Here is a 27,268-nt window from a genome sequence, read left to right as displayed (position 1 = left end):
GCCTTGGCAGTGTCTATCAATCATAAGATAAAAGTTAATATATACCACAATGGGGTATTCCAGAAATCTGGTTCTAGGCAATTTCTGCTTAGTGAAAGGTTTCTCTCTGTATATTGTTTGTGGCAGGAGGGGTCAAAAGAGGAGGGTAATTTTTAGAAAATATGTTTTTAAAATAACAGCAAAACTAAAGGTGTGTCTTGATTTGTTTGCAAACCAGCTTGTTCTTTTAGGAACTGGTAAATGCAGAAAAATTAACACACACACACACAAAGGTTTAAAACCTCAAACATAATCATACCTGTAGTAGTATCAAAGCACTAACCAGAACTGAACAAGAAGTCTGTGGAAAGCTCACAAATAAAATTTGGTTCTGTCCTGATAAGCGCTATACCAGGAAGTAAAAGTTTACAACACACCACCCTATTTTAGTGTCTGGAAACAGCCTTCCTTTGTCTTGAGTAATAATAATAATATAATTTATTTATACCCCGCCCATCTGGCTGGGTTTCCCAGCCACTCTGGGCAGCTCCCAACAGAATATTAAAAGATCAAACATTGATTAAAGCATCTGATATGCTTACAGGTTCTTATGAGGGTGTGCTCTGAGCCCAGAGCCATTGGAAGTATCTTGGTCTGATGGTCTACACTATGGAACATTATTGCCAAGGTCTAGTAATCAGAACAATCATTTCTCTGTCTCTCTCTCCTGATTTCAGAATCCAGAGATCCTGGTTGAGAAAAATCTCTGCCCTCTCTTGCAGCAGGAAAGCTAGGCAGTTTGTGAGCCATGATTACACTGGAGCAGTCTGAAGAAAGCCTCATTTCTCTGCTTCAGCTTGCTGTACTACAGAAACGAATATGAACAGATGAAAAACTTCTACAAATCAGACATTAGATAACTTGTTTGTAGGTAGTCTCAGCTGTGCTCCTCCGGTGGCCTCATTTGCTTGTTTGAACAGTGTTTTGTCTATTCTGTTTTGGATTTCATAGCTGTATGCCGGGCAGAAATTCAACTGGGGAAGCTTTTTCTACTATGGAGAGCAAGAGGAAGTCTTTCCCTATAGAATATCTATTATGGAGCTGTTGAAAGCACAGGAGACCATCTGGAACAGAATTTGTCAATCATAATTCGAATACAAGATGAAGCTACTGGCTGGTATCTGGCAAACAGGGAGTTAAGCCACAATTGTACAAGGGCTAGCAGAACCAATCAGAATCTTAATTAAATGGGGGGTAGGGGGTAGGTAGGAGGGGAAGTGCTACAATAGCCATAAGGAACAGAGGAGTTTCTTAATATTGGGGTCTGTTACGGTATTATATATTTGTTTTTCAGAATGCTATTCATGATTAGCCTATAAAAAGCCTCAAGAATGTGAATTTTGGTGTAGAAACAAGTGGCTTAAGGCCTTTTTTAAACAAGTTAAAACTTTTATTAGTTTCTGTAGATTTTTTTTTTAAAAAAAACCCTAGTAAACTTAAACTAAGTTTAGGCAACAAGGCCTTTCCCCTGTTGCTTTGTTGTGCTGGCAGTGTAATGTATACAAATATATAGCAGTGATGCTTTCGGTGAAAAATCTTGCCTATCTACTCAGTGCATTTCAACTGTAAGAAAAGGCCATTGAAAAAAGCAATGGTGCAAATGCTTAAGGGGGAAGTAGAAGGGCCAGTTCTTCAAATAATCTGCAAAATCTAGTGATCGTTTTTCACTTTTCTCTTCAACTTCTGCTCTCTGCTCAGCATTAGTTGCAAAACAAGTGACTTTAGTTAGCACAACTTGCTACCACACATTATTAGCTCATATACTTTTTCCTTTATCTACTCCTTTTAATTCTAGTAATGGATTAAATGTATACATTTTAAGCACAGACATCACTACAGAATTTTTTCCGAGTAATTAGTGTGTCCTGAACCTAATAAATGGTTAAATGCTGCTACAATTAACACTGTTTGTATCCCACTTAATTTTCAAGGAATTTATGTCTTTCTTGTGTTGACCATTCTAACCCTGGTCATGATGCATTCTGTCCCAGGCAATAATTATCTACTTTGAGTAAAACTTAGTTGAATACCACCTATTGTAAGAAGAAGCAAAAATGAGGAGGGGGGGAAACACAAAACTAATGGTATTGGTTGCTGGTATCTTGACCAGACACCTGCTTGACCAGACACCATGAACAGTGCTTCTGCCTGGCTTTATTGCAGGTTTCCCTTGTGAGATGCACCCATAATTTATAAACTCTGTAGTGACCCCTGTTAACTGAGATTTAGAGAATCCTTCTGCCCTGCTTTCCTTAGCATTTTCCAACTAAAATTACTTGTTTTTTCTTGAACGGTCACATAAAGCCCAGCAGCACCATTCTTAATTATTGCCTCTCTCTGTTGTTGCTATAAATCACTTGGAAGCATTTGCCCAATGATGATGATGATGATGATGATGATAACACTACAGTCAGATTTGCCTGGCTAGTTCAAATCAAGAGGCGAAATCCAGCATTTTAGCACCCTGGTCCTTTACCCTGTCTCCTTAAAGGTAAAGGTAAAGGTACCCTTGCCCGAACAGGCCAGTCTTGCCAGACTCTAGGGTTGTGTGCTCATCTCACTCTATAGGCCGGGAGCCAGCGCTGTCCGCAGACACTTCCGGGTCACGTGGCCAGCATGACAAGCTGCATCTGGCGAGCCAGCGCAGCACACGGAACGCCGTTTACCTTCCCGCTAGTAAGCGGTCCCTATTTATCTACTTGCACCTGGGGGTGCTTTCGAACTGCTAGGTTGGCAGGCACTGGGACCGAGCGACGGGAGCGCACCCCGCCGCGGGGATTCGAACCGCCGACCTTTCGATCGGCAAGTCCTAGGCGCTGAGGCTTTTGTCTCCTTAGGGACCGCCAAGTTCCAATGCTGCATTGATGAAAAATACTTCAGTACAATTCCTAAAAGCAGAGAAACTTTCTAGCCTTAACAACCCAATTCTCCCATGGTGAAGTCTTTCCCCTAGGACTCTTGGCAACCCCCATCTTTTAAAAAGTTCAACCTTATTTATTACTGAAGTACTACTTCTGGGTAGAAAATGTTTCAGATTGGCCAGCCCACTGGGAAAACAAACAAACTGTGACTGTATCATAACTTCAATCAAGCTTCTGATTCCTTCTTGGGGTGGAACTGAACTTTTCTTTCTCCATATAATGTCAATTCTATTATTCTGTGTCCTTTGTGGTTCATCTTCGGGGCAGAGGTGTGTGTGAGAGAGTGCACAAATGGGCCGATTTCAGATGCAAAACAAGCACAGAGGGAAAGTGTGAAGGCTGTGCCTTTATAATTTTCATTTCACGCCATTTATATACCGCTTGACTGGAAAGAAAACCTCGAAGCCGTTTCTTAAAACACAACCCAAAACATTAAAACTCTCGATGAGAAGAAACCAGTTAAGAGCAGGGATGTAAAAACATTCAAAAGATTGGCCAAAACCAGCAGTAGCAAAAGAGAGACGGGCAGACAGACAGATAAAGCACATGTAAGTCTTCTGTATGTGGGGATGTGTCTTCTCACGCTTTTGGCCGCGCAGGGAAGCTGTCCGTCAAGCGGCCCGGCCTCGCCTGGCCCCGCCCCAGCCGCGCGCTTTATAATAGGAATCCTTCCTCCGAATGGCATTTAACCTGTTGCAGCTGGAGGGGGCACAGCGCGCTCGCTGTGGGGAAGAGAAGGCGGGAGAATTCGCTCGACTCTCTCGGCTTCCAAAGGGGAGGAAAGCAGCAAGCTGAAGAAGCCACCCCAAAGCCAAGACCTTCAGCCACCAGCGACGAAAGGGGGAAGTCTTGTGGCTGCGTTTTCTCCCCTTCTCCTCCTCCTCCTCCTCCTTCCCACCCCTGACGATGCCTGCTCGACGCTGGGGCTCTGGGGCTCCTCGCTTGCTGCTGGCGCTGCTGCTGGCTGTGGTGCCTCTGGTTTCTGCCCACCGCGCGACGGGGCCCCGGGTGAGTGGAACTCGCTTGCTTGCCTCGCCGTTTCTGGTGGGAGGAAGAGGAGGGGGCGTTAAAGTTTGCGCCTCGCCTCGCCTGGTTTAGATTCCTTCTCGAGAAGGCTTGCTGGTTCTAAACGGCTTGACTGAAGCTGGAAAAAAGTTTTTCCTTTAAAGCAAGCTTTTCCCTTTCATACCTATAACTGGCTCTTGAAAGACAGCCTGAGGAAAATGTATTAAAAAAACACACACAAAAAATCCGTCACCACCAACTTACTGGTTCACTGTGCCTTTCCTGACCCCACGTTGTTGGAGATGGAGCTCAGCCATTCTGGGGAGCTGTTTCGTGGGGCAAGTGGGAGACAGACTCCTCTAGGGGTGGGGGCCTGCTTGGGTTCTTAAGCCTTGTTTTTAATTGTTGTGGTTTGATCCCCAGGATCAAAAGCCCAGGCGCAACATGAAGGGCTAAAACTGCAGTGCGGCGAACATATGGTCAGGGAGTAATTTAGCATTCTCTTGTTAATTTTGCATTGAACAAAATTGCCTTGCTATCCAAACATAGCTTTAGGACTTTCCCTTTTTTATGTCTCAAAGGGGGAGTAAATGAATCTGTTTGCCCTCGAGTTAAATGCCCCATAAGAACACTGATGTTGCATCAAGTCCAGGTTACAAGGGTTGAGAACTGTGTTTTAATCATTTGCAAAAAGGGAATATTTTACAATTTCCAAAAATATTTTGTGAGAACCAGTTGCTTTCTTTGATGTTTTAAAATTAATAGCACACCTCAGACTGATGCAGAGTAACTCTGGATTCTAACCATTTATGGCTGAAGTCCTATATGCACTTACCTGAGAAAAAGCTCCATTAATGATAATAGGCTGACTTCAAATAACAATGATAAAACAGCCTATATTAGGCAGGCATTTCCCTCCTCCTCCTATATTGTGGGGGTAGATCTGAGGAAAGCACTAAAAAGTGTCCTTACACAGTACCTCTCCAGCTGGAAAGTCAGGTATGTGTACTATATATTTTATGCACTAAATCTAATGCCCTGTTCAAGACTGGAAGTTTTATGGAGTAGAAGCTGCTACTGAGGAGAAAGTGAGAAGAACCCTCTTCTCCAGCTTGCTGGTGAACTATCTCTTAGTACTAGACTGTAAAAATGTTTTAAGCGCACCCTACTGTTAAGCAGTATAGAGGAATAAAAATGCATCCTTCTGTCATACCTTTTCTAGCTCCTTTTATGAGCAGATGTGTAGCACAACAACAGCTAAAATGTGGTAAAATGTTCCACTGCGTGTCACAAATCTTTGAAGTCAAGAATTCAAAGGGCAGCAGAAAAGTAGGGTCTCTGCTCTGTGCATGGAGTGTTTTAACCTAAAGTTCCAGTGTATACCTAAAGCACTTCTATCCCCAAGCCATGCTACTCGGTATGATGGTGGCATCTCTTTGGGAAAGTGTTCACATGAGCTCCAGTGTTGTGGTATCTGAGTGCTTTAATTAGGAGCAGTTGAGCTGAAAAGCGAAGCACACTAATCCTGATGCCAGCCCGTATAAACTACATACGCTTGTCTATCAAACTAAATCCACGTAGACCATTTTTATATACTTGACTTTACAAGCCTCTCTAATTGCTCCCTGCACAGTATCTTTTTGAGGAATAGAAGCTATTTCAAGAGACCCCTAAGCCCAATAAAAAGCAGCTGCTGATTTGCCACTTTCTTGCTACATGGGTTCAACAAACTTTTAATTTCAGATGGTGCTTGAGTTAAAGCTTCTTTTTCTTTCTGGTTTGCAGCGAACCTTACGTCCCCTATCTTTGTTGTGGAAGATCTATGCCCTTTAAAACTCTTTACTTGTTTCCTCTTCAGTGTAAAACTGTGGATTTAATGGATGTTTAACTCGTAAATCCCGTCTCCTCCCCCTTCCCAAGTGATTTGTTTGAGAAGTATGGGGCTTTTATTTTTGCCTGCTCGTTTGTTAGCATGTTGAAAGTCAAAGGGGGTTATCCTATCTGATACACTTTCCCCTGACCATTAGGCTCTGCCAATAAAGCTGTCACTAGTATAAATATGCTGTGCTTTACGCTTCCATCTGCATAACAAAACATTTTTTGAATAATTCATTGCAGGGCTTTATAGTGGCTAAGCCATATTACTCAGTTTTCTCTAATCCTGTTATGATCTGCAGTAAGGGGGAGATGTAAAGCTCTGGCTTGCTAAATAATATCCTCTTCAGGAATTACTTCCACTTGTTTGGCGGGTGGGGAGTAGCAAGCATGTGAAATCAGTGCTGTAGCTTGATCAGAGTTTTGATTTCCCCCCAAATTAGAGAATGCAGAGTAGCAAAAAGTTACTGGAAATCTGAATCCACAGAATTCATTTTGTTTAATTGGAAATGATGGCATTGTCCTGCCCCTGAATCCTACAGATCTTACAGTGCTTTATCCCTGGGTGTTAAAACTGCCTAGTTGATGGAGGCAGATGGTTATTCTAATAAGATTCCTCTCCTGATCAAATGAAACAATTAGTGTCATTTCTTTTTAAAGAGGCTATTTTATTCTCTGCGTATGTTATCAAGATGTCAAAAAACACTGAAAGGATTTAGATCAAGTCTGCCTCCCTTCTCATTCCATAGATTGATTCTAGCAGTAGTTACTTTCCCTAGCATATTAGGCTAGGTAATAGCGCTCCCTTTAAAAATGCATGTATTTATGGAGAAGATGCTGAAAACAGGACAGCTCCACAATTCAGTTGTGTTGATGCCTGAAACTTGCCTGGAGGATTTACCAGGCACCACAAGATGCTAGAGAAGAATGCCCAACACAATACATATTATGCACCTTGTACAGTGGTATCTTAGTTTACAAACTTAATCTGTTCTGGAAGTCCGTTCTTAAACCAAAGCATTCTTAAACCAAGGTGTGCTTTCCCATAGCAGCAGGGGACTCAAATGGAACACACTTAACAGGAAGCGGAATATGTTCTTATTCCAAGGCAAAGTTCACAAACCAAAACACCTACTTCGGGGTTTGCAGTGTTCTTAATCCAAGTTGTTCATAAACTAAGCTGTTCTTAAACCATGCTAAATGGCTATGCATTCCTCCTTCCCTGTGAAGCTTCACAAGTTTGTTCCCTATGAGAAAATAACCTTATAGGCTAAACTTTCACGCTGGATAACTAGTTTATTATATGGTTTCAAGAAGCTGCCATCTACAGCCGTCTGAGATCCATTCCGGAGTCCCGGATGCTCGACGAAAGGGATGCTCAGCAAAGCGCCTCTCTGCGCATGTGTGAAGTGCGATTTAGCGCTTCTGCACATGCATGAGTGGCAAACCCGGAAGTAACCCATTCCGGTACTTCTGGGTTTGCCGTGGACATTGGACGAAATGGACCCTAAACGGGGCGGACTCAAAATGAGGTACCACTGTAATAGTGAAAAGAGCCCCATCCATTTAAAGTATATCCAGCACACATCTAAAGTGCATGTCTTCCCCCAAAGAACCATGAGAACTGTGGTTTGGTAAGGTGGCTGGGAATTGTAGCTATGTGAGAAAGACTATTGTCCTAGGATTCTTTGGGGAAAATCTTATGCTCTTGATGTGCGTTCAATGTGTTTGAAATGTATGATGCACCTTGGGTTTTTCAAAAGTATCACAATACTGAAACTGACTAGAAAATAGAACCTTTTCCAAGAATTTTCTGCAGCCCCTTCTGTGGAAGAGTAACTGATCCATTTTACAAAAGCAAATATATATTTGTATAAATAAACTCTCATCCCTGACTATACTGCCTTTTTTATTTTTTAAAAATACTTAAACAGTAGTGTTTCATAACATAGTGAGCTGTTTCAAAGGGGACACAACCTTTTTGTGCCATCTGGAATGTGGAATCTACTAGATAATAAATATATGTTGCTAAATTGGGTAGAGATAGTGGAACATCTGGGTTTTCTGTCCCCTATATGTTTGAAAGATTAACAGTTCCTGGAGAGAAGAATAAAAGAAACTTCTGGCTGTGTGTCAGCAAGAAAAAGATGAAAACATAACTAATCACACTTGAATTACCCCCTCCCTTTCTCCCACCCACCTACCTTGTCAGCTTGGCTTGCCAACTGTAGATTAACTTACCTACAGTATCAGTCTGTTCATTTATATGTAGGAGAATTCTTCCATACTTTCCATCAGGCCCTTCTTGTTTGTATTTTCCCACAGTATAGTGAAAGCTTTTAAAGGTAATCTGAGCATGAGATGGAAGTATGAGATAGGCCAAAGAGTGAGACTGGGGTTCGGTCTTGGCACTATTTCTGTAGAGCTCTTTTGTGTGAATGTTTATGGTGGTGGAGGACTCTGGAAGCACAGCTTGGACCTTTGCTGTAACTAGCCAGCTACCTGATACTAGACTAGAAAGGGTTTGGAAGTCATCCTACCTACCTACCTGAAATAATTGTCCCTCCCCCCTTAATAAAAATAGGTCCTGCACAGGGGGGAAATTGTACGTGGTCACTTCTGACTTGTACAATTACTTGTAACCAGTACTTCTTAGGCAACTGGTTCTTTGTGTATCAGTAATAAATGTAGATGAAGAATTGTTGTGGCAAGCTCATACTGCTTCTGCTTGCTTTAAAGCTCAGTGCAATGAAGAACAACTATTTTCCTGTTCCTAAGCTGGGAGAGAAGAGTTGTGGGATCCTCTTGTCACACTCATCAGAGGCCCGCACCAGTGAATCAAGGCCTCTTGCCCTTGTGGATTGGTAGAGGCCTGTTCTTTTTCATACAAGTAGCTGCTATTCTACCATTCTTAATTATGCAATCATGCTCTTGTGGTCTTTGCAATGAGGCACATAATGTTCAGGTCTGGAACCTTTAGTTCTGCAAAATAAATGCTGGTTGGTAATACCTTTCACATTGCCCTGTGTTCTCTTGTCTCTCTCTCTCTCTCTCTCTCTCTCTCTCTCTCTCTCTCTCTCTCTCTCTCCCAATTCCTTACCAGGAGCCTAATATATTTTATTGGGTGGGACAGGTAGGAAAATACTGTTCTTACTACAGTGCTGAATTCATGCTGTAGGGATGTTTTAACCCCTTTCAGGAGAAAAGCACAAGATAATATTTGCCTGCACATCCTAATTTTAAAACTTTCGTTAGGTTTATAAATAGCTTATGAAAGTATGTGCTCAGTGTGATTGTTCTTCCATTGGATGTGGTGTATTGACTAGTATACCTAAATATGTGAGCAGTTCATTGTTTCAGTACTAAATACTATCTTGGCCAGTTAGTCATAATAAATTCCTTTCCTGCGGTGAAGTGATGACTAAAGTCTTCCTTCTCATTTCTTGTGTTGGAATTCTGTTGCTGCTTTAGGGTGGGTCCAACTCAGAGTAGACCCATTTACATTAATGCTTTTGAGGTAGTCATGAGCATTAATTTCAGTGGGTCTGTTCTGAGTATTACCAACACTGGATACAGCCTCCATTGCTTGCAATACATTTAAACTGTGTGCTTGTGGGTTTTAGATTCTGACTTTGCAACCTCAAGAAATTACCCAGCATGGGTGACAAGTCTACACTTCAGGATGTATTGGCATATGCAACTAGTGTTCAAGTAGCTTGTAAATAGTTTCTTACTCTTCCTTCCCTGCAGGCCTTATTGTACAAAACCAAAAACAAATGTTCATGTTTCTAGAATCATGATACGCAGCTCTTTAACATCTTCCAAGTTTCAAAGTGTTTTCTTAAAGCCCCGCTCCCTGCAAATAACAAGTCCACAAGCAAGCAGTAAATAAGATTGTGCCCAGCCCTGCAACATCACTTATATGGAAGAGATGCTGTATGGATCAGAATTATTATTTTTTTTAAATATTTATTAATTTTTCACAAATTATAAAAACACAAATCACAGCAAAACAAAAACATAAACACACACAAAACACAAAAAACACCACATGTATAATTTCAAACCCTTTTTTCATAAAAGATTTTCCCGACCTCCTCATACCTCCCCTTACTGCATTCCAATCCTTAATTAATTATGATCAACAAATCCTTCCCTATTTTCTAGTAAAAAATTTTTTAACCTTTCTTTTCATATAACATAATGGTTACAGCATTCAACCTCATATCTTCCAAATCCACAAACGTCTCAGCATTCCACAATTTTACAATATTTCTTAAGATAGTCTTTAAATTTCTTCCATTCTTCTTCCGATGTCTCTTTTCCCTGGTCTCGGATTCTGCTGGTCATCTCTGCCAGTCTCATATAGTCTATAACTTTCATCTGCCATTCTTCCACGGTGGGTAGTTCTTCTGTCTTCCAATACTTCGCGATGAGTATTCTTGCTGCTGTTGTAGCATACATAAAGAATGTCCTGTCCTTCTTTAACACCAACTGGCCGACCATCCCCAAGAGAAAGGCCTCTGGTTTCTTCAGAAAGGTATATTTAAATACCTTTTTTATTTCATTATAAATCTTCTCCCAGAAAGCCTTAATCTTTGGGCACGTCCACCAGAGGTGAAAGAATGTACCTTCATTCTCTTTACTGTATGGATCAGAATTATTGCAGATAATCTGCTAAGAGGTTTGTATGAGAATTTAAGTGTTTGGAAGGGCCCAGCATAGATTATGTATAAGCAAATTAAAAAATATTTAATGCCTGAGAGCGTTGTGCCCTGAAAAACATATGAATTCTCCTGTTAAAGCACTGTTCATTCGTTGTGTGGTGAGAAGTTCAGGGATAGGGCTCTAGGGCTTAGTTTCCTTAAATAAGAGTGCCAAAGATAATTGTGGTGTCTCTCAAAAAGGAAGCTGGCTTCTTCCCATTGCAAGATAATGTTGCCTCTATATGAATAATACCCAAACAAAAGATGTGAGAATCCATCAGACTGTATCTTAAGATGCAGTTTGTATTTAGGAGTACATGTGTCTTCTGTCTGGCACATATCAAAATGTGTCCTGGAGACCCTTGCGTAAATACTCTGTTCACAGAATTAATGTTAATCCCTTTCTAAGCAGAAGTTTACATATAGTGTCAACAAAAATGCAAAGCACGTGTGGCCTGACAGAATGAACACATAAGCCATACCAAAATGAGCCTTCCCATGCCCACCAGTTTGTGTACACTGAATTACCTTGCATAGAGCAACAATTCCCAAACTTATTCTGGTTGCTTATGTTTGAGAAACAGAAAGGACCTGTATGTACTTTCTCCATCTGGGGAAAACAACACTAGGAGACCTGAGAATCGGGTTGTGCTGATGAAAAAAATGTTCCCAATATAATCTCAACAAGCTTCTTTATCTCATTTGTGAGGAAATGTTTTGACTATGCACAGACACATTTCTTCATGCTCAGGGTCCATAGACCTAATCAACAAAAACTGAAGGACAGCCTATGAGAGGCTTTTAAATACAACAAGCAACAGATGAGCCACAAAACTCAGCTGGGTCGTCTTGTGGCTTTGCTTCAATCAAAGCCTTATAAATTTGACAGTTGATAATAGAAAGCTGCTGTCAAGATCATCTAATCCGAACCCTGAAATGCAGGATTCTCAACTAAAATATACATGATGGTCATCCAACATCTGCTGAAAAACATCCAAGGAAGGAAATTCCACCACATCTCATGGGAGTCGGTTCCAATGTCAAACAGCTTACTGCCAGAAAGAGTCACAGTGGGCCATGTGTGTTTGTCCCCTTTCCTTCCCCTCCTCTCTTGCCTGAATTTAAATTGTGAATCTCCAGATAGGAAACTGGGTGCCTTCATATTGTATAGAATTGCCATGTGCCTTGAGTTCTAAGGGTAGGGCACAACATGGACTTTCCCCCCTGCTTTCCCCCAGAAAGTACTCAAGGACTTCAGTGACCACAAGCAGTCAAACTCAATTTTTGTCTCCTCCACAAAACAATAAATATTCTGTTGGTGGTCTCCCATGTAAAATGCAAAACATGTGCAGCGTTGTTACCTTTACTGTGAGTTTGGATAGGCTGTGATTAGCGTGGGTGCAGTTCAGTGAGCAAACCATTGGAGTATTTCAAAACATTTCTCTAACTGGCAGAGGACATCATGGGGTCTCTTGAGTTGTGCAAATTGAAACTGATCTTATACATTGCTATCGCAAAGTCCTTTTGCACCAGGAGTTCAGGTAAAGCCTGTTTGCTCTTCTCTGAGTCTCGGCACTCTGGCCCCCCAGACTACACTGGATGCATCACAAAGCAGGAGCTGCACAAAACACAGACACTTGGACAGAATATAGCTGCACTGAAATACAAGATAACTCCTTTTAGTCATTTATGCTGGAGGAAGCTTATAGGAACCTGCTCCAAAGCAAGAGTCCTCAAGGATCTGCAAGAAGAACTAGCACAAGAAAAACCAGCTGCATGAAGAGTGGGACTGTCTAAAAGCTGAGCAGTTCACTTGGATCCTCACACAGATTTGAAATACTTCTGTTCAATTATAATAAATCAATGGAGACTTTAAAAAAGGGAACCATTTCATGCAGCAGGAACAAGGTGTATAATAAGTTGTCCAGCAAAATGAATATGCTCTTTTAATAAGAACATCATAAGAGCCCTGCTGGATCAGGACAATGGCCTATCTAGTCCAGCATCCTGTTCTCAGTGGCCAACCAGATGTGCATGGGGAGCCCACAAGCAGGACCGGGCCACTGTAGTCTTCTCCTCACTTGCAACTCCCAGCAACTGACCTAGCCGTTGTGGCTTGTAGCCATGGATAGCTTTGTCCTCCATGAGTTTGTCCGATTCTGTTTTTAAAATCATCAAAGTCGGTCGCCATCACTGCCTCTTATGAGAGTGAATTCTATAGTTTACAATGTGCTGCGTGAAGAAATGCAGTAAGTCAGCAATTTGCATGGAGTTTACGTTCAGGGGATTGCACTTAATGCTAAAATTGTGTATAGTCAAAATACAGTGGTACCTCGGGTTACAGACACTTCAGGTTACAGACTCCGCTAACCCAGAAATAGTACCTCTGGTTAAGAACTTTGCTTCAGGATGAGAACAGAAATCGCGCGGCAGCAGCGGGAGGCCCCATTAGCTAAAGCGGTACCTCAGGTTAAGAACAGTTTCAGGTTAACAACGTACCTCCAGAACAAATTAAGTTCTTAACCTGAGGTACCACTGTACATTGGATTCAGTGGCAGGTAGGATTGCCAAGGTCATTTCCCCCAGAACCTTTCCCCCTTGCTATACCCCCCCCCGCACATAAAGCTGAATGTTCACAAGTTAAATGCGCATAAGTTTCTGGCTTACTGTACTACCTTTTATCTGCCTTGGATCTTCAAACATTCAGATTAATTGAATGCCCCTCTATAATGCCTCCTATTACTCACCTTAGAATCATAGAATCGTAGAGTTGGAAGGGATCCCTAGGGTAATCTAGTCCAACCCCCTCCAATGCAGGATTCTTTTTGCCCAACATGGGACTCAAACCGACAACCCTGAGTCTCGTGCTCTACCGACTGAGCTATATGCTTATAACTTTAAAAGCCCCAAATGGTTACAACCTTTAAAGGTAATGGGACCCCTGACCATTAGGTCCAGTCGTGACCGACTCTGGGGTTGCGGCGCTCATCTCGCTTTATTGGCCGAGGGAGCCAGCATACAGCTTCCGGGTCATGTGGCCAGCATGACTAAGCTACTTCTGACGAACTAGAGCAGCACATGGAAATACCGTTTACCTTCCCGCTGGAGCGGTACCTATTTATCTACTTGCACTTTGATGTGCTTTCGAACTGCTAGGTTGGCAGAAGCAGGGACTGAGCAACGGGAGCTCACCCCGTCGCAGGGATTCGAACCGCCGACCTTCTGATCGGCAAGCCCTAGGCTTTGTGGTTTAACCCACAGTGCCACCTGCGTCCTGTTACAACCTTTACACATTCCTTAATGACTGCTAGAATAGAGGCATAAAATAATCCTGGTCTACTAGTCAGCTGGAACAGGGTTGCAAGCCATTGTGGGGTGAGGGTTTAAAATACCAGTTGCATTAGTGTTAAGTTACCGTTGCCTCTGGTTATTGTTACAAGGAAAGCTGTAATGGCTTTATCCTGAAATTCAAAATATATGCTGGAAGGTTTAATGGAAAAACCACTGCTAAGTGCAGAGCTACTCTCTTAGCACAAGACGTCTTTTCTTTAACCTTTCTTCCCCTGTAATGTGTTGTACAATTTACTTTCTGCCCTGACATCAGTATCTTAGTGTTTCCTTATAAGGGAGGAACCAATTATGTGAGGAGGAGAGACATACAGCATAAGGTGAGGATTTTACCACTTGGCAAATCGGAAGAGCTCAGCTTATATCACCCAAATGTTGTGTCTCCTACCCTAAATTTAAGACCTGATTTATTTCATTTCTTGGCTGCAAATATTTCTTGGTACATTTCTTAAATGCTGTGTATTTATAGGAAATTATCTCCAGGTCAGAGCATTTATCTCCACTAGGAGACAGGTGATGGATTAAAGCAATAAGTGTAGCATTAAGAACCAGTCACTCTTAAGTCAACAGATGGAGATGTGATATTGGGCAGAGTGAATTTCATCAACACATACTGCTGTGCAACCAGTGATTTTCAGTGATCCTGTCCCTGCAGCATCCTAAAGCACCATGTGTACCTACATCCACATATTTACTCTCTGCAAACTTGAAGGACATAATAAAATTTTAGTTTTGGACTAGAATTGTGAATTGTTCATTATGTATTGGTGCTTCTGACAACATTTTAACAGGTCATGCAAACAAGCAAAACAGTTGCTAAATAGCAAGTTCATTAAGCATCAGCAGACACACTAAATTATTGTCTCTGTGTGTAAAATAACTCTCATATGGAATAATATGCATAGTTAAGGGGCTTGGTGCTGCCTTAGTTGTGTTTGTGATGCGGTGATCATCATGCTAACTCTGCTTGTCTTTGATCTACCAGCGAACAATGCTAGAATTGACGTGATTCCTGGGCAAATCAAACAGAAAAAAGCAACATTGACCCATTAATATTACTACTTGGCAGTACCTTTAAGATGAAGCCAGAAGGAAAATTTGGCACCCTAGAATTTGAAGGGGGAAATGTCAAAATGCTTATGGGTTGTAGCCGACTGAATTCTACCCTGAGGAGACCCATTGAAATCAATGGACCTAAGTTAGCCAAGACCATTAATTTCAGCCAGTCTGTTTTGACTATGACTGCTATTGGATACAACCCTATACTGTGGTACCTCGGTTTAAGAACAGCCCTGTTTATGAACTATTCTGTTTACGAACTCTGCAAAACCAGAAGTAGTGTCTTGGTTTGCAAACTTTACCTTGGTCTAAGAACGGAAGCCGAACGGTGGAAGGGTACCGGCGGCGGGAGGCCTCATTGGGGAAAGCGTGCCTTGGTTTAAGAATGATTTCAGTTTAAGAACGGACTTCCGGAATGGATTACGTTCGTAAACAGAGGTAACACTGTACAGCTTTTGTTTATATGGATTAGCCTGATGTGTTAATCCACGGTACCTTCAACATTTTGATATTTAGACAGTCTGTAGTTTGTGGAGATCTGCATTGTTTACTTAGTTTAGAAGCAATGCATTAGTATTTTTGTTTGTGTATAAATTGACTGGGCCAAGTAGTCATGATGCCGCCTTAGGAGGACTTAAGGAAAACACACATGAATGCTAATGATGGATTAAGTTACAGCTGTAAAGGATGACTGTGGCAATAAAGCAAGATGGTGTGCTTTGATACATCTATCTTTGATATAGGCTTGCTGCACATTTCGGCATCTGGTCACTTTGCAAATGAGGTCTCAGTTCTCCATTTGTAGATTGGAAAAAAGATACTAAGATAACTTGTGCGGCAAAGAAAAAGAATAGATGCCATGCTTTTCATGTCATACACACAGATGATAGTATTGTTTGGCTGTGAGGGCATCTCTCCTGCCCCAGCTCCTTTGTTTTCTATCTCTCACTACCTCTTCCTTGGTTGAATGATGATAATCAGTCCAAATTTGTTCTTTCTGCTGCAGGGAAGTTCTTTGGGTGCTGATTGCAGCTTCACAAAGGCTTGCCCAAACTGCTCAGTTGTAGGTTATGATGTGCATTGTGCACAGATGAGAGCCCTAAATGAGTGACCACCAAACCTCTTTTTTTTTCTTTGTCTGGACAGACCCTTCCCAAGCAAAATCCTAAAAGTGCTTCCAGCTAAGCAGCTGCAAGAAACCTGTTTTTTCTCACAGACATTAAAAGTTATTTAATCAGTGTTTGTTGTTTTTGTCAGCGGTGGTGCTGAGGTGTGGAGAGAAAGAGCAGATGCTCTTGCTTGGCAAATTTAGCTATCTTCTGACCTCTCTTATCTCACCTCTGCTGCCTTCCCAGGTCAGAGGAGGTTGGAGTTAGTCCAGGAAGCAGCTATAAACGTGCACCTGTGTAAATGCATGTTCAAAAGTAAAGGGTTTCAGTCCTCTTTTGAATACTGCAGAAAGGCTTCCTCTAGCAGTCACCCAAGAACTTGTGCATTTAGAAGAGAAAGGCTACTGCAAAATCCTGTTGTATCCTGTTGAATCCTGATTCAAAAGATAGTTGAATCCTGAAACTTAGGTACAGAGCCTAAGTATTCAACACTGCCCTTTACCTGCTTGTTTCCACCCCCACAGAATCCACTTTTTTATTATCTAAAATTGGCCAGTCCTGAAATAGTAGTAGTAGTGTTAGTAGTAGGGGGTGGGGTTACATAAAGTATCACAAGTGCTTGCTTTCTCTGTACACTTGATATTGGACCTCCAGAGATGACAATCAAAAGCTGCAACTGTGCCATTTAAAAGTAGTGATTTACATGCAGAACAGGTAACTCAAGAAAATGAGCCGCAATTGACAGACTGTGATATATAAATATATTGTGCTGTTAAACACATTCAGAACTGGCTGCCAGTTTGAGACAGGATGCTTATTTTATGTGGACCCATGATTTGATACCCCCCCCAGGCAAAGGAGAAACTCCTTATCCAGCCTTAAATACATGTACTGCTTTAAAATGCTGCTGCAAAAATACCTACATAGCTATGACCCTTCCTCATCTTTTCAAAATGTGGTATGCAGTGCTCTTTTTTTGGTTAAAAAAAATGAGGCGCTGATACTCATACCTTGATAAAAATGCAGTGGGCACCAGCACAAAATGGCTGCCATGGTCAGCAAGAAAAGAGGTGATGGTACTATGTACTGGTGAGTACTATTGCAAAAAAGCACTGGCAAAAAAAAGCAGGATAGGCTATTTTATACAGATTTTTATTTAACATCTGCACCATCACCAACACACTGCAAAAAAGAACATAAAATCCCCAAACCCTGGAAATTTGTGTAATGTGTTTGTTTAGGCAAGAGGCAAAATCGTAGATTAAAAGGGGCAGGGGAACAAATGCGAAACCATGGCCTACACTGCATGATGTGTAGAATTCATGTGTCTTCTGTCAGCTCTTGTTTGTATAGGCTTCCTCCACAAGAGTGAGTTGGCATAGAGAATAATTTGATTTTAAATCTGTAGAGCTTAGGGTTTTGGTTTTGGAAATGAAGTAACTGTGCAGAGAGGCACACTTCAGAAATGCCTGCTTTGGCCAGGCCAGCAAGCCTGGAACTTTGTGTGTTTTTAGCAGCTTTGGACTTGGAAAACATCTAACAGATTTATATACCTGTTCTCTTCACTTTTGAAAGAGAGCCTATGTGGTCTAGTGATTGGAGTGTTCAAACTAGGGTCTGGAATACCTTGTGCCGGATCTATTTGGTCTTGAAGATTGCTTTTTCTAGACACCTTCTGTTTGCCTAACCCACCTCAGAGTTGTTGTGAAGATAAAGAGTGGGGAAATCACATATGTCATCTTGAGCAACTTTCAGGAAAAGGGGGCTATAAATGTAACAATAAAGAAATACATAAAGGTTTACACAACTGTTGCATCAATTGTAAGAACAGCGATTACAGCAGTGACTCTGACTTTTCCTTGTGGTGCATGCCACTATCTGCATGCTGGTCTCTTGGGACGGTTCTGACGTAAATTTGGTTGGATCCTTGGGGGAAAGTGATAAGGTAAACTGTAGGAAATGCTGAGACTTTCACCTTTTGAACTGTGTCTTTGTAAGTGTGCAGAAAGCTTGCATTAGTGGACACTGCAGTGCTCTTCTAGGCCAACAGTTATCTGGATCCATTGTTTATTTTATTTCTTTATAAAAGTATTTATATACTATAAAAAATGAAAGCAGTTATACACACCCACAAACGAATGACAATAAAACAAAATAAGAGGCCATCAACTAACTATCATGGAAAGGTGTATTTTTAATTGCCTGCATAAGCCTGGTAGAATAGAAGATGTTTCAGCAGGTGTTTAAAGATTGAATCGGAAGGCATTTGGTCAACGACAATAAAGGCTCTGTTTCATGTTGATATCAAATGGGCTTCACAAACTTAAGGGACAGCCAATGACATTCCGGAAATGATCTCTATGATTGAGTTGGGATATAATGATTCAGGTGGTCCCTAAGGTCCACCTGGGCCTAAGTCGTTCAGGGCTTGGTACATTAATACAAGGGCCTTGAACCTGGTTTGGTAGTGGATGTGCAGCCAGTGTATCTGTTTTAGCAGAGGCATCCCAAAGCACCAGCCATGCCCCTCCCACCAGAAGTCTGGCTGCCACGTTCTGTATCAGCTGGAGCTTCTGAAGGGCAGCCCCACATACAGTGAATTGCAGAAGTCCAGTTTAGAAGTGATCAACACAGTGGTCAGGCTATCCCTGTCGAGCAGTGACCATAGCTGATGAACCAGACAAAGCAAGGAAGAATATCTTCAGGGAGGGTATATATGCAAACATATTAATAACGCTAGAAAAAAGTAAACAAAATGTATTAAAATTCACAGTACTTCATTTTTTAAAAAACAACAACATATATTTTACTTCCTATTTTTCACCTTTAGTTTTTAATAAGTGATCGTGACAGAGACCCGCAATGTAACCTCCACTGCTCCAGGTCCCCAACCAAGCCCCTCTGTGCTTCAGATGGCAGGACGTACGAGTCGATGTGTGACTACCAGAGAGCAAAATGCAGGGATGCAAGCCTGAGTGTGGTTCATCGAGGCAGATGTAAAGGTAAGGAAATGAAAGTGGCTTTATTGACAATGGTATGGGAGTGTTTTGTCTTTTTTTCAAACTGTAAGTTGATTCTTGCATTACGCTAGATAAGCACCTCCTAGGATTATCTGTATTTGCAAATAACAGTTTGTTGAGGAGGAAATGGCTAGCATTATTTATTTCAACGATTTATATACAGCTTTACACTGTATTCTTCACATGGTGCATATTCATTCATTCATTCATTCATTCATTCATTCATTCATTCCCTGCCTTTTCCCCTGACAGAGCCTCAAGGCGCTTAACAGATAAAATAAGATAGCAAAGTTATATTAATAGAGTGTGAAGGGATAAAAGTGCACTGTGAGTGAGTTTATTTTACAGGCTATATTTCATTCACTCCATTTGTCTCTGCAAGGTGTCCTCCTGCTTTTCTATTTTCAGGTTCTGTTTTCCTCCCTTAGAGCTGTTTCTTTTTCACCTCAGTGGAACAGCTATGCATTTCCCCAGATGTAGATGACCAATTGTGTAACTGTTCAGTAGCTTGGCCACTGATATGAATTGCTCTAGACATTTTCTTTTTTATGGTCTGAAGGTCCTCTGGAGGATCAACTTTAACCCTTCCCTTTACCCATAATAATGCCTCTCCATCAGATTCTTCTCCTGCCCTTCCCCCGCTGCCAAATTGCAGCATAGGAGGCAATAATGATTTGGAGTTCAGTGATGGGGGTGGAGTATTTAACCCCCTCCCCCGTATAATGGTTTCAGTTTAAAAATTTCCTCCCATCTAGGGGTAGGGGATAAATTTGCTTCTTTACGCATTTAAACCTGACTCCATCTAATTTTCACTTTCTGAAAGAATATGTGAACAAATAAGCAACTATCATTCAAAATTCATGCTTACCCAAATTTTGTGATGTTCTCCAAACAGATGGTAAAATACATATTTTGATCAGCAGAGAAATTATTATTAATGAAGTTATTAGCGAATATGAATATTAACAAAAATGCTTATAAATGTGTACATTAGTCAAAACTGCTTATACAAATATGGTAAGAGAAATTTGCACTAAAATGCTGATGAATGTTCATGAGGATTTTTCCTCCTTAATTCACAAAAGGCTTAAAAATGTGGAGACCTGAATTTAAGAACTGGAAGCAGAACTGAAATGGACAGCTCTTTCTGTTCCTACTACCAACAACTGGGGCTGAGCTAAGGGGGATCTCCACTTGGCAGCAAAATGTTGTTTGGGTTCCAAAACATTTGAAGCAGAGCTGCTATTCTGATTCCAGTTTAAAGCAGAGCAACAATGATTGGTTGCTGCTAAATAGCCCATGTGTGGAAGCAGCAATGGGTGGTGTTTTGTATTGCCTGCTGCTACTTGAATTCCTAGTGGATTTTGTCCCCTTCAGATGCTGGTCAAAGCAAATGCAGAATAGAAAGGGCTCAAGCTCTGGATCAAGCAAAGAAGCCGCAAGAAGCAGTCTTCATTCCAGAGTGCACTGAGGACGGAGCATTCACCCAAGTAAGATTTTCATCAAGATTCTTGTTTCTTTTTGTTGAGAAGATGCATGGAATGGATAACTTGCAGCGCCGTGTCTGTGCACGTGCGTGATGCACTTTGGTGCTTCTGCGCATGTGCAAGTGGTGAAACACTTTCTGGTACTTCTGGGTTTCCCGCGGTCCGTAACCTGAAAATGCATAACCCAAAGCGTCTGTAACCCGAGGTACCACTGTATAATAAAATATATGGGTCGGATTTAACATCTATATTCAGTATTTGGAAATAATTTTCAGACACCTGTGCTTTTACACTACCTAGTCAGAAAAGCTATTGCTCAGTGACCTTTTTTAAAAAAATAAGAACCTTAACATTCTAGCATGTCTGTATTTACAGACACTGTATGTTTGTTTACATGCATGTGCCCATGTAACTCACTTGGCTGTGCTGAGAATTCCTTAACTATAGCATCCTCCCAAGACTGGATTCTTTTTTTCTCTTGGAAAAGTGTTTTCCCGAATACAAAATGAATGTTTTTCTTCCTATTGTCCCTGCGCTCTTGTTATTCAAAGAGCAGGGGGAAATGTTTATCTTTCATTTCTTATCTGTCCTTTGATGTGATTCCTTATCAAAATGCCTACTTGGAAGGGGGTCAGTGGGCCTTAGGAACAGAAATGCTTTTTTCCCTTTATTTTTTAGCTTTTGCTTGTAGAAAAACTGAAATGTCTCAGCTGTTTTAGCTCTGTATCAAATATTTTAAAGCACATCCCTAAAATTAAAATGACTGTTCTACATTCTGCTGCACTCACAAGGGAGTAATCCTATTGGGCCGACACTGCAAGCTAAACAGAATTAGCTGCTTGTAATTCTACCTTTGGAAGTCTGCCTCCTCCATTCATGCCATATTGCAGTTCTTGAAGATTTCACTGATCAGTACATCTAGAACACACAGTGAAGAGTTCTCTTTGGTTGTCCCAACACAGTAGAATTCTTTTCCTCCAGTGCTCACCAAATCTGGGTATATCAAGCTATTGTTTGGGCAAAAAAGTTTTAGTTTAGTACTTCATATTATAATCTGAAGTCATATAAGGGCATCAGCTCATGGGGTCTGGTTAGTGCCTGGATGAATGACTGCCTGGGAACTGCATACATCCTTTGGTTCCACCATGAAACAGAAGTGGGATTTAAATGTGTTCAAAAGATAGACAAATAATTACTTCAGACTTTTCTTCTTTATTTAATTTGTATACCATCTTTCATCTGAATATCACAGGGCAGTTTACAGTATAAAACACAAAATACATAACACAATAACAAAACAAAAACAAAAAAACAAAACTGATATCCCCCCCAAACACATTTAAAAGGCCATAGATTGTTCTTCACCCAGGCCTTTGGCTGATTAAACAATATTTTTGCATGGCGCTTAAATATATGTAATGAAGGTGCCAGGCAACCCTCCCTGGGGGGGGGGAGCATTCCACAAGCCTTAAATCCTTAAGGATAACCTTATAGTCCATTATGTCCCCACAGACCTCTATATCCCATACTCCATGTATTGTATATATGCTCCCTTCTCAGGCTGGCATATATTTACATCTGAGTCTTTCTGTGTACCGAGGAACTCTGCTTTCTATACCAACTACAGTGGTACCTCGGGTTAAGTACTTAATTCGTTCCGGAGGTCCGTTCTTAACCTGAAACTGTTCTTAACCTGAAGCACCACTTTAGCTAATGGGGCCTCCCGCTGCACCACTGGAGCACGATTTCTGTTCTCATCCTGAAGCAAAGTTTTTAACCCGAGGTACTATTTCTGGGTTAGCGGAGTCTGTAACCTGAAGCGTATGTAACCCAAGGTACTGGTAGGAGAAGTGAAATTGCATATGCTGTTTCTGCTTTCAACCATGATATGTTCAGCTTCATGTTTGCATATGAACTCTAGTTTGCATGTCACATAGTTGGGAATCATGGAAAAAACTCGGTTCCTGATCACACAACTGGAGACCTGTATACATTCAATTGTACATGTGCAAGCTGTACTGACAGCATACCTGACCCCACTCTTCCTCTGTACAGGGCTAGGAACAGTTAGGCAGACACACATACCTGGTTCTACCAGCCCCACCAATCCTACTTTGTGAAGTTTGCTACAAGTATTTTATAGCTCTGAGAACACTGCTTGGCAGACACCTTGGAGTGAATACACCTCCCCCCCAAAACCACCACACTCCCCATGCAGTTCAGGCTACCAGTATTAGATTTCTGTCCCACTGAACTTTTTGAACATGGCCTCTGATTTCCTAAGTTGTTACAGGACAACAGCTGCTGTATTTTAGCTCTGAGAAATGATGCAGGAGTCAGTACGAGGGAAGAAGGGCAGGCACAGACTTCATTATAGCATGAGCTCCTGTCGGCAGCATACTGAGCCATATGATTAATCCTGGCCAGTTCCTGTATTTTCCATACACATACAATTCTATGTTTTCCCTTCGCCAGAAGATGGAGTGGAAACAAATCGGCCCTTGATTTGCCTCTGTCAAGTTATAATGGACGATCCTGCCAGCTTGTTAAAATGTTTATGTAGTCCTTTGAAACCTCATTCTGGCATCTTCAGTGAGGACCTGAACAGACCTCAACAAAGGCCCCATTCTCCCAGAGGAGCCTGCCAGTGGCTACAGTTTTAATGTTTTCATATTCTAATGGTTTTTATGGGTGCAGGAATTTATTTAAGGGCCCACTGGTTGAAGTGTTGGCTTTTGTTCTATTTCACACACTGTAATTGATGTGTCTGACGTAGGGGTGGGGAGGGTCGTAACAGCATTTCTAATTAATTTGGGAAATGGTGACAGAGCAGTTCTGTTGTGCAATATTTCCTGCTATTTGGTCAATTTGAGCTGGGAGCTTTTAAGCTGTGTGTTTATCTAAATTTAACAAAGACAAAAGCAAATTTGACAAAAAGACAAAAGCTTGTGTAGCATAAGAGTTAAGAACATGAAATATGAGTGTGGTATAGTGGTTAAAATCATGAGCTATGAGCTAGGGTTAGCGATGAACGAGATTTTGGCTGTTGCTTGCATTTTAATGAGAAACTGCTTAATTCACACTTCTCGAACCACTATGGAAACTGAAACACTGCCATTCTTTGAAATGTGCAGTTTTCTGAATTTTGTGATTCAGTTCTCCAACCAAATGTTATGCCCCAAAGTTCATATAATATGGGGAAATGGGCACAAAATGTTTTATATTTAGGGAAATTGATTTCAGAAATGCATATATTAATCAAAATGCACAAAAATGTGTTTATTAGTAGAAATTTTCACTAAAATGCTGATGAATTTCCATCAGGTTTTTAAAAAAATGACCACAAATTGCTTCACAAAATTTGGAGAACTGAATTTATAACTGGGAAAATAAGGAACTTGGAGAACTGAAATGGTCAGTCCACAGTTGGCATGTTCCATTCTTTGTTCAGCTGTAGACTTTCTGGATGACTTTAAGCAAGACATTTTCTGCCACCCTCATCTCTAATGTGGTGATCATTTGGTTGTGATTCAAAAAGGCTTGTAAGTTTTATTTATAAAAAATAAAGACTGTTGTGCTTGAGCTGTATTACTATAGTTGACAATTTTGAATATATGGAGAAATAAAGGAATTTGAGGGGAGGCAGAAAAGGTTAAATGGGGATTGTAATGAAGATGACCAATCAATGAAAGTTGACAGTGTGATGCAGCTTTCGGTAAATATCCTTTTAGAAAAACAAAGAAATGCTAAGAGCCTGCTGAATCCAATCGAAGGCCCATCTGGTCCAACTTTCTGTTCCCACAGTGGCCAGCCTGTGGCAAGCAGAACTTGAGTACAACAACACTTTCCCCACTTGTGAGTTACCAGCGATTCAGAGGCATACTGCCTCCATCAACAGAGAAAGAACATAGTCACCATGGCTAGTAGCAAGCAATAGCCTTATCCTCAATTAATTTGCCCAATCCTCTTTTAAAGCCATCCAAGTTAATGGTCAACACATGTGGTGGCAAATTCCATAGGTTAACTGTTTGTTGTATGAAGTACTTTTTGTCTGTCCTGAATCTTCCAACACTCAGCTTATTATGAGAGAGGGAGAAAAGCCAGCACAAGTTTCAGTATTTCTCCATCCTGCAGAGGTAAAGAGAATTCACAATGCACAAGCATGCACAATGAGAGAGCAGGCTTTATCAGTGGTTTTCAGTTATATGTTATATGCACAAGCAAGGGGCTGCCTGTAACTGATCTTCAAACATTATTGTAGATTGTATTGGTCATTTTTGCTAGGCTTTTTTTTTTTAAAAAAATACAGTTTAAAAAAGAAATTGGTCAATTCAGAGTATGCATCACACTTTCCCTAAGTTTTTGATTGTTTTGGCAGTGCCATAGCTCAGTGCCAGAATACTTGCTGTGTATGTCGAAGGTCCTTGGTTCAATTCCCAGTATTTCCAGTCAGTAGGATAGGATTAGGTACCAAGTGATATGAGCTGCTGCCTGTCCTAGTGGACAATATTAGAACAGGGGTCACCAACCTTCTTGGGCCCATGAGCCCACTTGCAAATGAGAGAGTGTTGTGGGCACCACACCCCCCGCATTCAGGTAAGTACTGCAGTCTGTTCTATTAGTTACAATAGAATGCTTTTCTCAGCAGCGTTTGGGGCAGGGGGTGAGGACTGTGCATGGGCTACAGAAAGCCTTTGTGGGCTCATTGGGGCCCCAGGCTAGATGGACCAATTGTCTGACTCCATATATGGCCAGGTTCATATGACTACCGATCTTTGGCAACATCCCATTCATATGGGTTTCATGAACTGCTGCAATCAGGCATTTTGCCAAAGGATCAATAAACCTCTTGTAGTCTGAAATAAATCCAGCAAGTCAGGAGCTGTGTTGCTTCAGCTTTTTAACTGATTGTGTTACTTTATTCCGTTTAACTTTATTGCTTACTTATGTTAATCTCTAAGATCTTGACAAAAGCTAGTCATTTGTCTTGCATCTGGTCTTGTGATTATATTACTGTGCGAATTCCTCTACTGTTTCTTTCATGGAGGGTTTGCCCTGTTCCACTAATACGTAACTGTGGCTTGACTTCCCTGCCCTACTGGCAAAGCTGAGGAGCTATCCAGCAGGTTAGGGAGCAGGTCTGCAGCAAGGTTCTTGATGCAGCAGTGGAGCTGTCCAGCCAGAGAGCCAAAAAGAGCTGAGCGGAGTTGCAAGAGGCAGTGAGCAGCTGAGTCATTTATAGCTATCCCCAGAACCCTAATCTGAAGCATGTGCTGGTTCTTGCTTTCTCCTCCTGGCTAGGGCTCATGTTGTGAGGGTTTGTGCTGCCCGATATGCAGTGCAGCAGCTTCTTGGGCTCATCTCTCTGCTATTGTGGCTGATTGAGGACGGTCTGCAGCTGGGGTCTGTGACCTTCAAAATGTGTCTTCTCTGTTTTTCCTTCTCTTCCAATGTGTGCTAAACTTGCTCCACCTATTTTTGCAGTAACTGTCTCTAATTTGTTTAAGTAGGCCAGAGGCTTTATATAAATTGTCTGATTTTGGTTGCTACCTTCCTGCTAAGGACCAGTTATTCTTCCTTTGTTTGCATATAGATATTGCCTAGACTGGGAGATATAACCATTAAATTAAAAAGTGCAAAACAAACACTTTTCTCATTTTCCTTGAAAACGTTTATTCCTTAAACTCTAATGGTTCCTTAATGTCTCTAATTGTACAAAAATTTCACATTCACTTTGGGTTATTGGATGAGCACAGGTTGCAGGTGGATTCTGGGAACCCTGTAACCAGTAAGTTTCCTCTTTTCCAAACAGGTGCAGTGCCATACCTATACCGGATACTGCTGGTGCGTCACTCCAGACGGCAAACCCATCAGTGGTTCTTCTGTACAGAACAAAACTCCTGTATGTTCAGGTACTGAGGGCTGAGAAAAAACGATTGCTGCTTTTGATGCTCAGATAGGAAGAGAAAGGGACAAGCATTTTGGCTTTTAATTCAAAGGTCTTGGACCCATTCATACAATGCAAAATTAGTCCTACACTCAGGGAATTGAGATAATAGCTGCTAATAGCTGCTCCATCTTATGGCCAGGTCAATCTTCAGTGCTGCTTGAAAGCTGTCATTCACTCACAGCTCATCTTCATTATATGTTGCAAATGGTTTTGACCATCAGGTGAAATGAGTAGAAGAGAGTAACACAGTTTGAATTTGCTCCGCCTTTTTGGGTCATGATAATTGGCATTCATTGTTTCCAGCATGTGCTCTAGCTTGGGCACCTGTAAACATATGATTCTCCATTCAATGACACATTGCTTTATAACTCTTTGGGTATCAAACCAAATATATTTTTAAATAGCCTCTTGATGCTGTCCGAGTGGCTTCTTTTCCATGAAAAATAAATTTTATGTTAGAATAGATACTTGTCAAAAGAGTTGGTTAGAACAGGATTTTTTTTAAGGATGAAATACACTGAATGGGTTTAGGCCAAACCAGACTTCAGAAAACGTTTGTAATATATTACAAACCGGACCATCTATCTCCAGCAAGCATCTTGCCTTTCTTTTCTCTTTCTCTCTCTCCCCCACCCCATTCTGTCTATCCTAAATGGTGGGCACAATAGGATTCCATGGGGGGGCAGGTGCCTGACAAACCAATATCTGTTGCTGGCAAAAAACATTGGAGACTAAAATACAGCTACTAG

At 41.3% G+C, this 27,268-nt stretch overlaps 1 protein-coding gene across 2 annotated transcripts in view; it reads left to right on the top strand.

Moving 5' to 3' along the window:
• The first annotated feature begins 3,623 nt into the window (after window positions 1–3,623).
• The window catches only part of SMOC1 (SPARC related modular calcium binding 1), a 68,650-nt gene continuing 45,005 nt past the window's right edge, over window positions 3,624–27,268 (top strand). For both annotated transcript variants that reach the window (XM_053384889.1, XM_053384883.1), the window contains exons 1-4: window positions 3,624–3,968; window positions 18,893–19,064; window positions 20,460–20,572; window positions 26,382–26,481. In XM_053384889.1, coding sequence (XP_053240864.1) covers window positions 3,867–3,968; window positions 18,893–19,064; window positions 20,460–20,572; window positions 26,382–26,481 — 487 coding nt within the window. In that variant the 5' untranslated portion in view covers window positions 3,624–3,866. The remainder of the gene's footprint in view (window positions 3,969–18,892; window positions 19,065–20,459; window positions 20,573–26,381; window positions 26,482–27,268) is intronic.

Source organism: Podarcis raffonei, chromosome 1 (assembly GCF_027172205.1).
Source record: "Podarcis raffonei isolate rPodRaf1 chromosome 1, rPodRaf1.pri, whole genome shotgun sequence".
In the NCBI taxonomy this organism is placed as follows: domain Eukaryota; kingdom Metazoa; phylum Chordata; class Lepidosauria; order Squamata; family Lacertidae; genus Podarcis; species Podarcis raffonei.
Note: the sequence above shows the minus strand (reverse complement) of the source record. Positions and strands in the feature narration are given on the sequence as shown.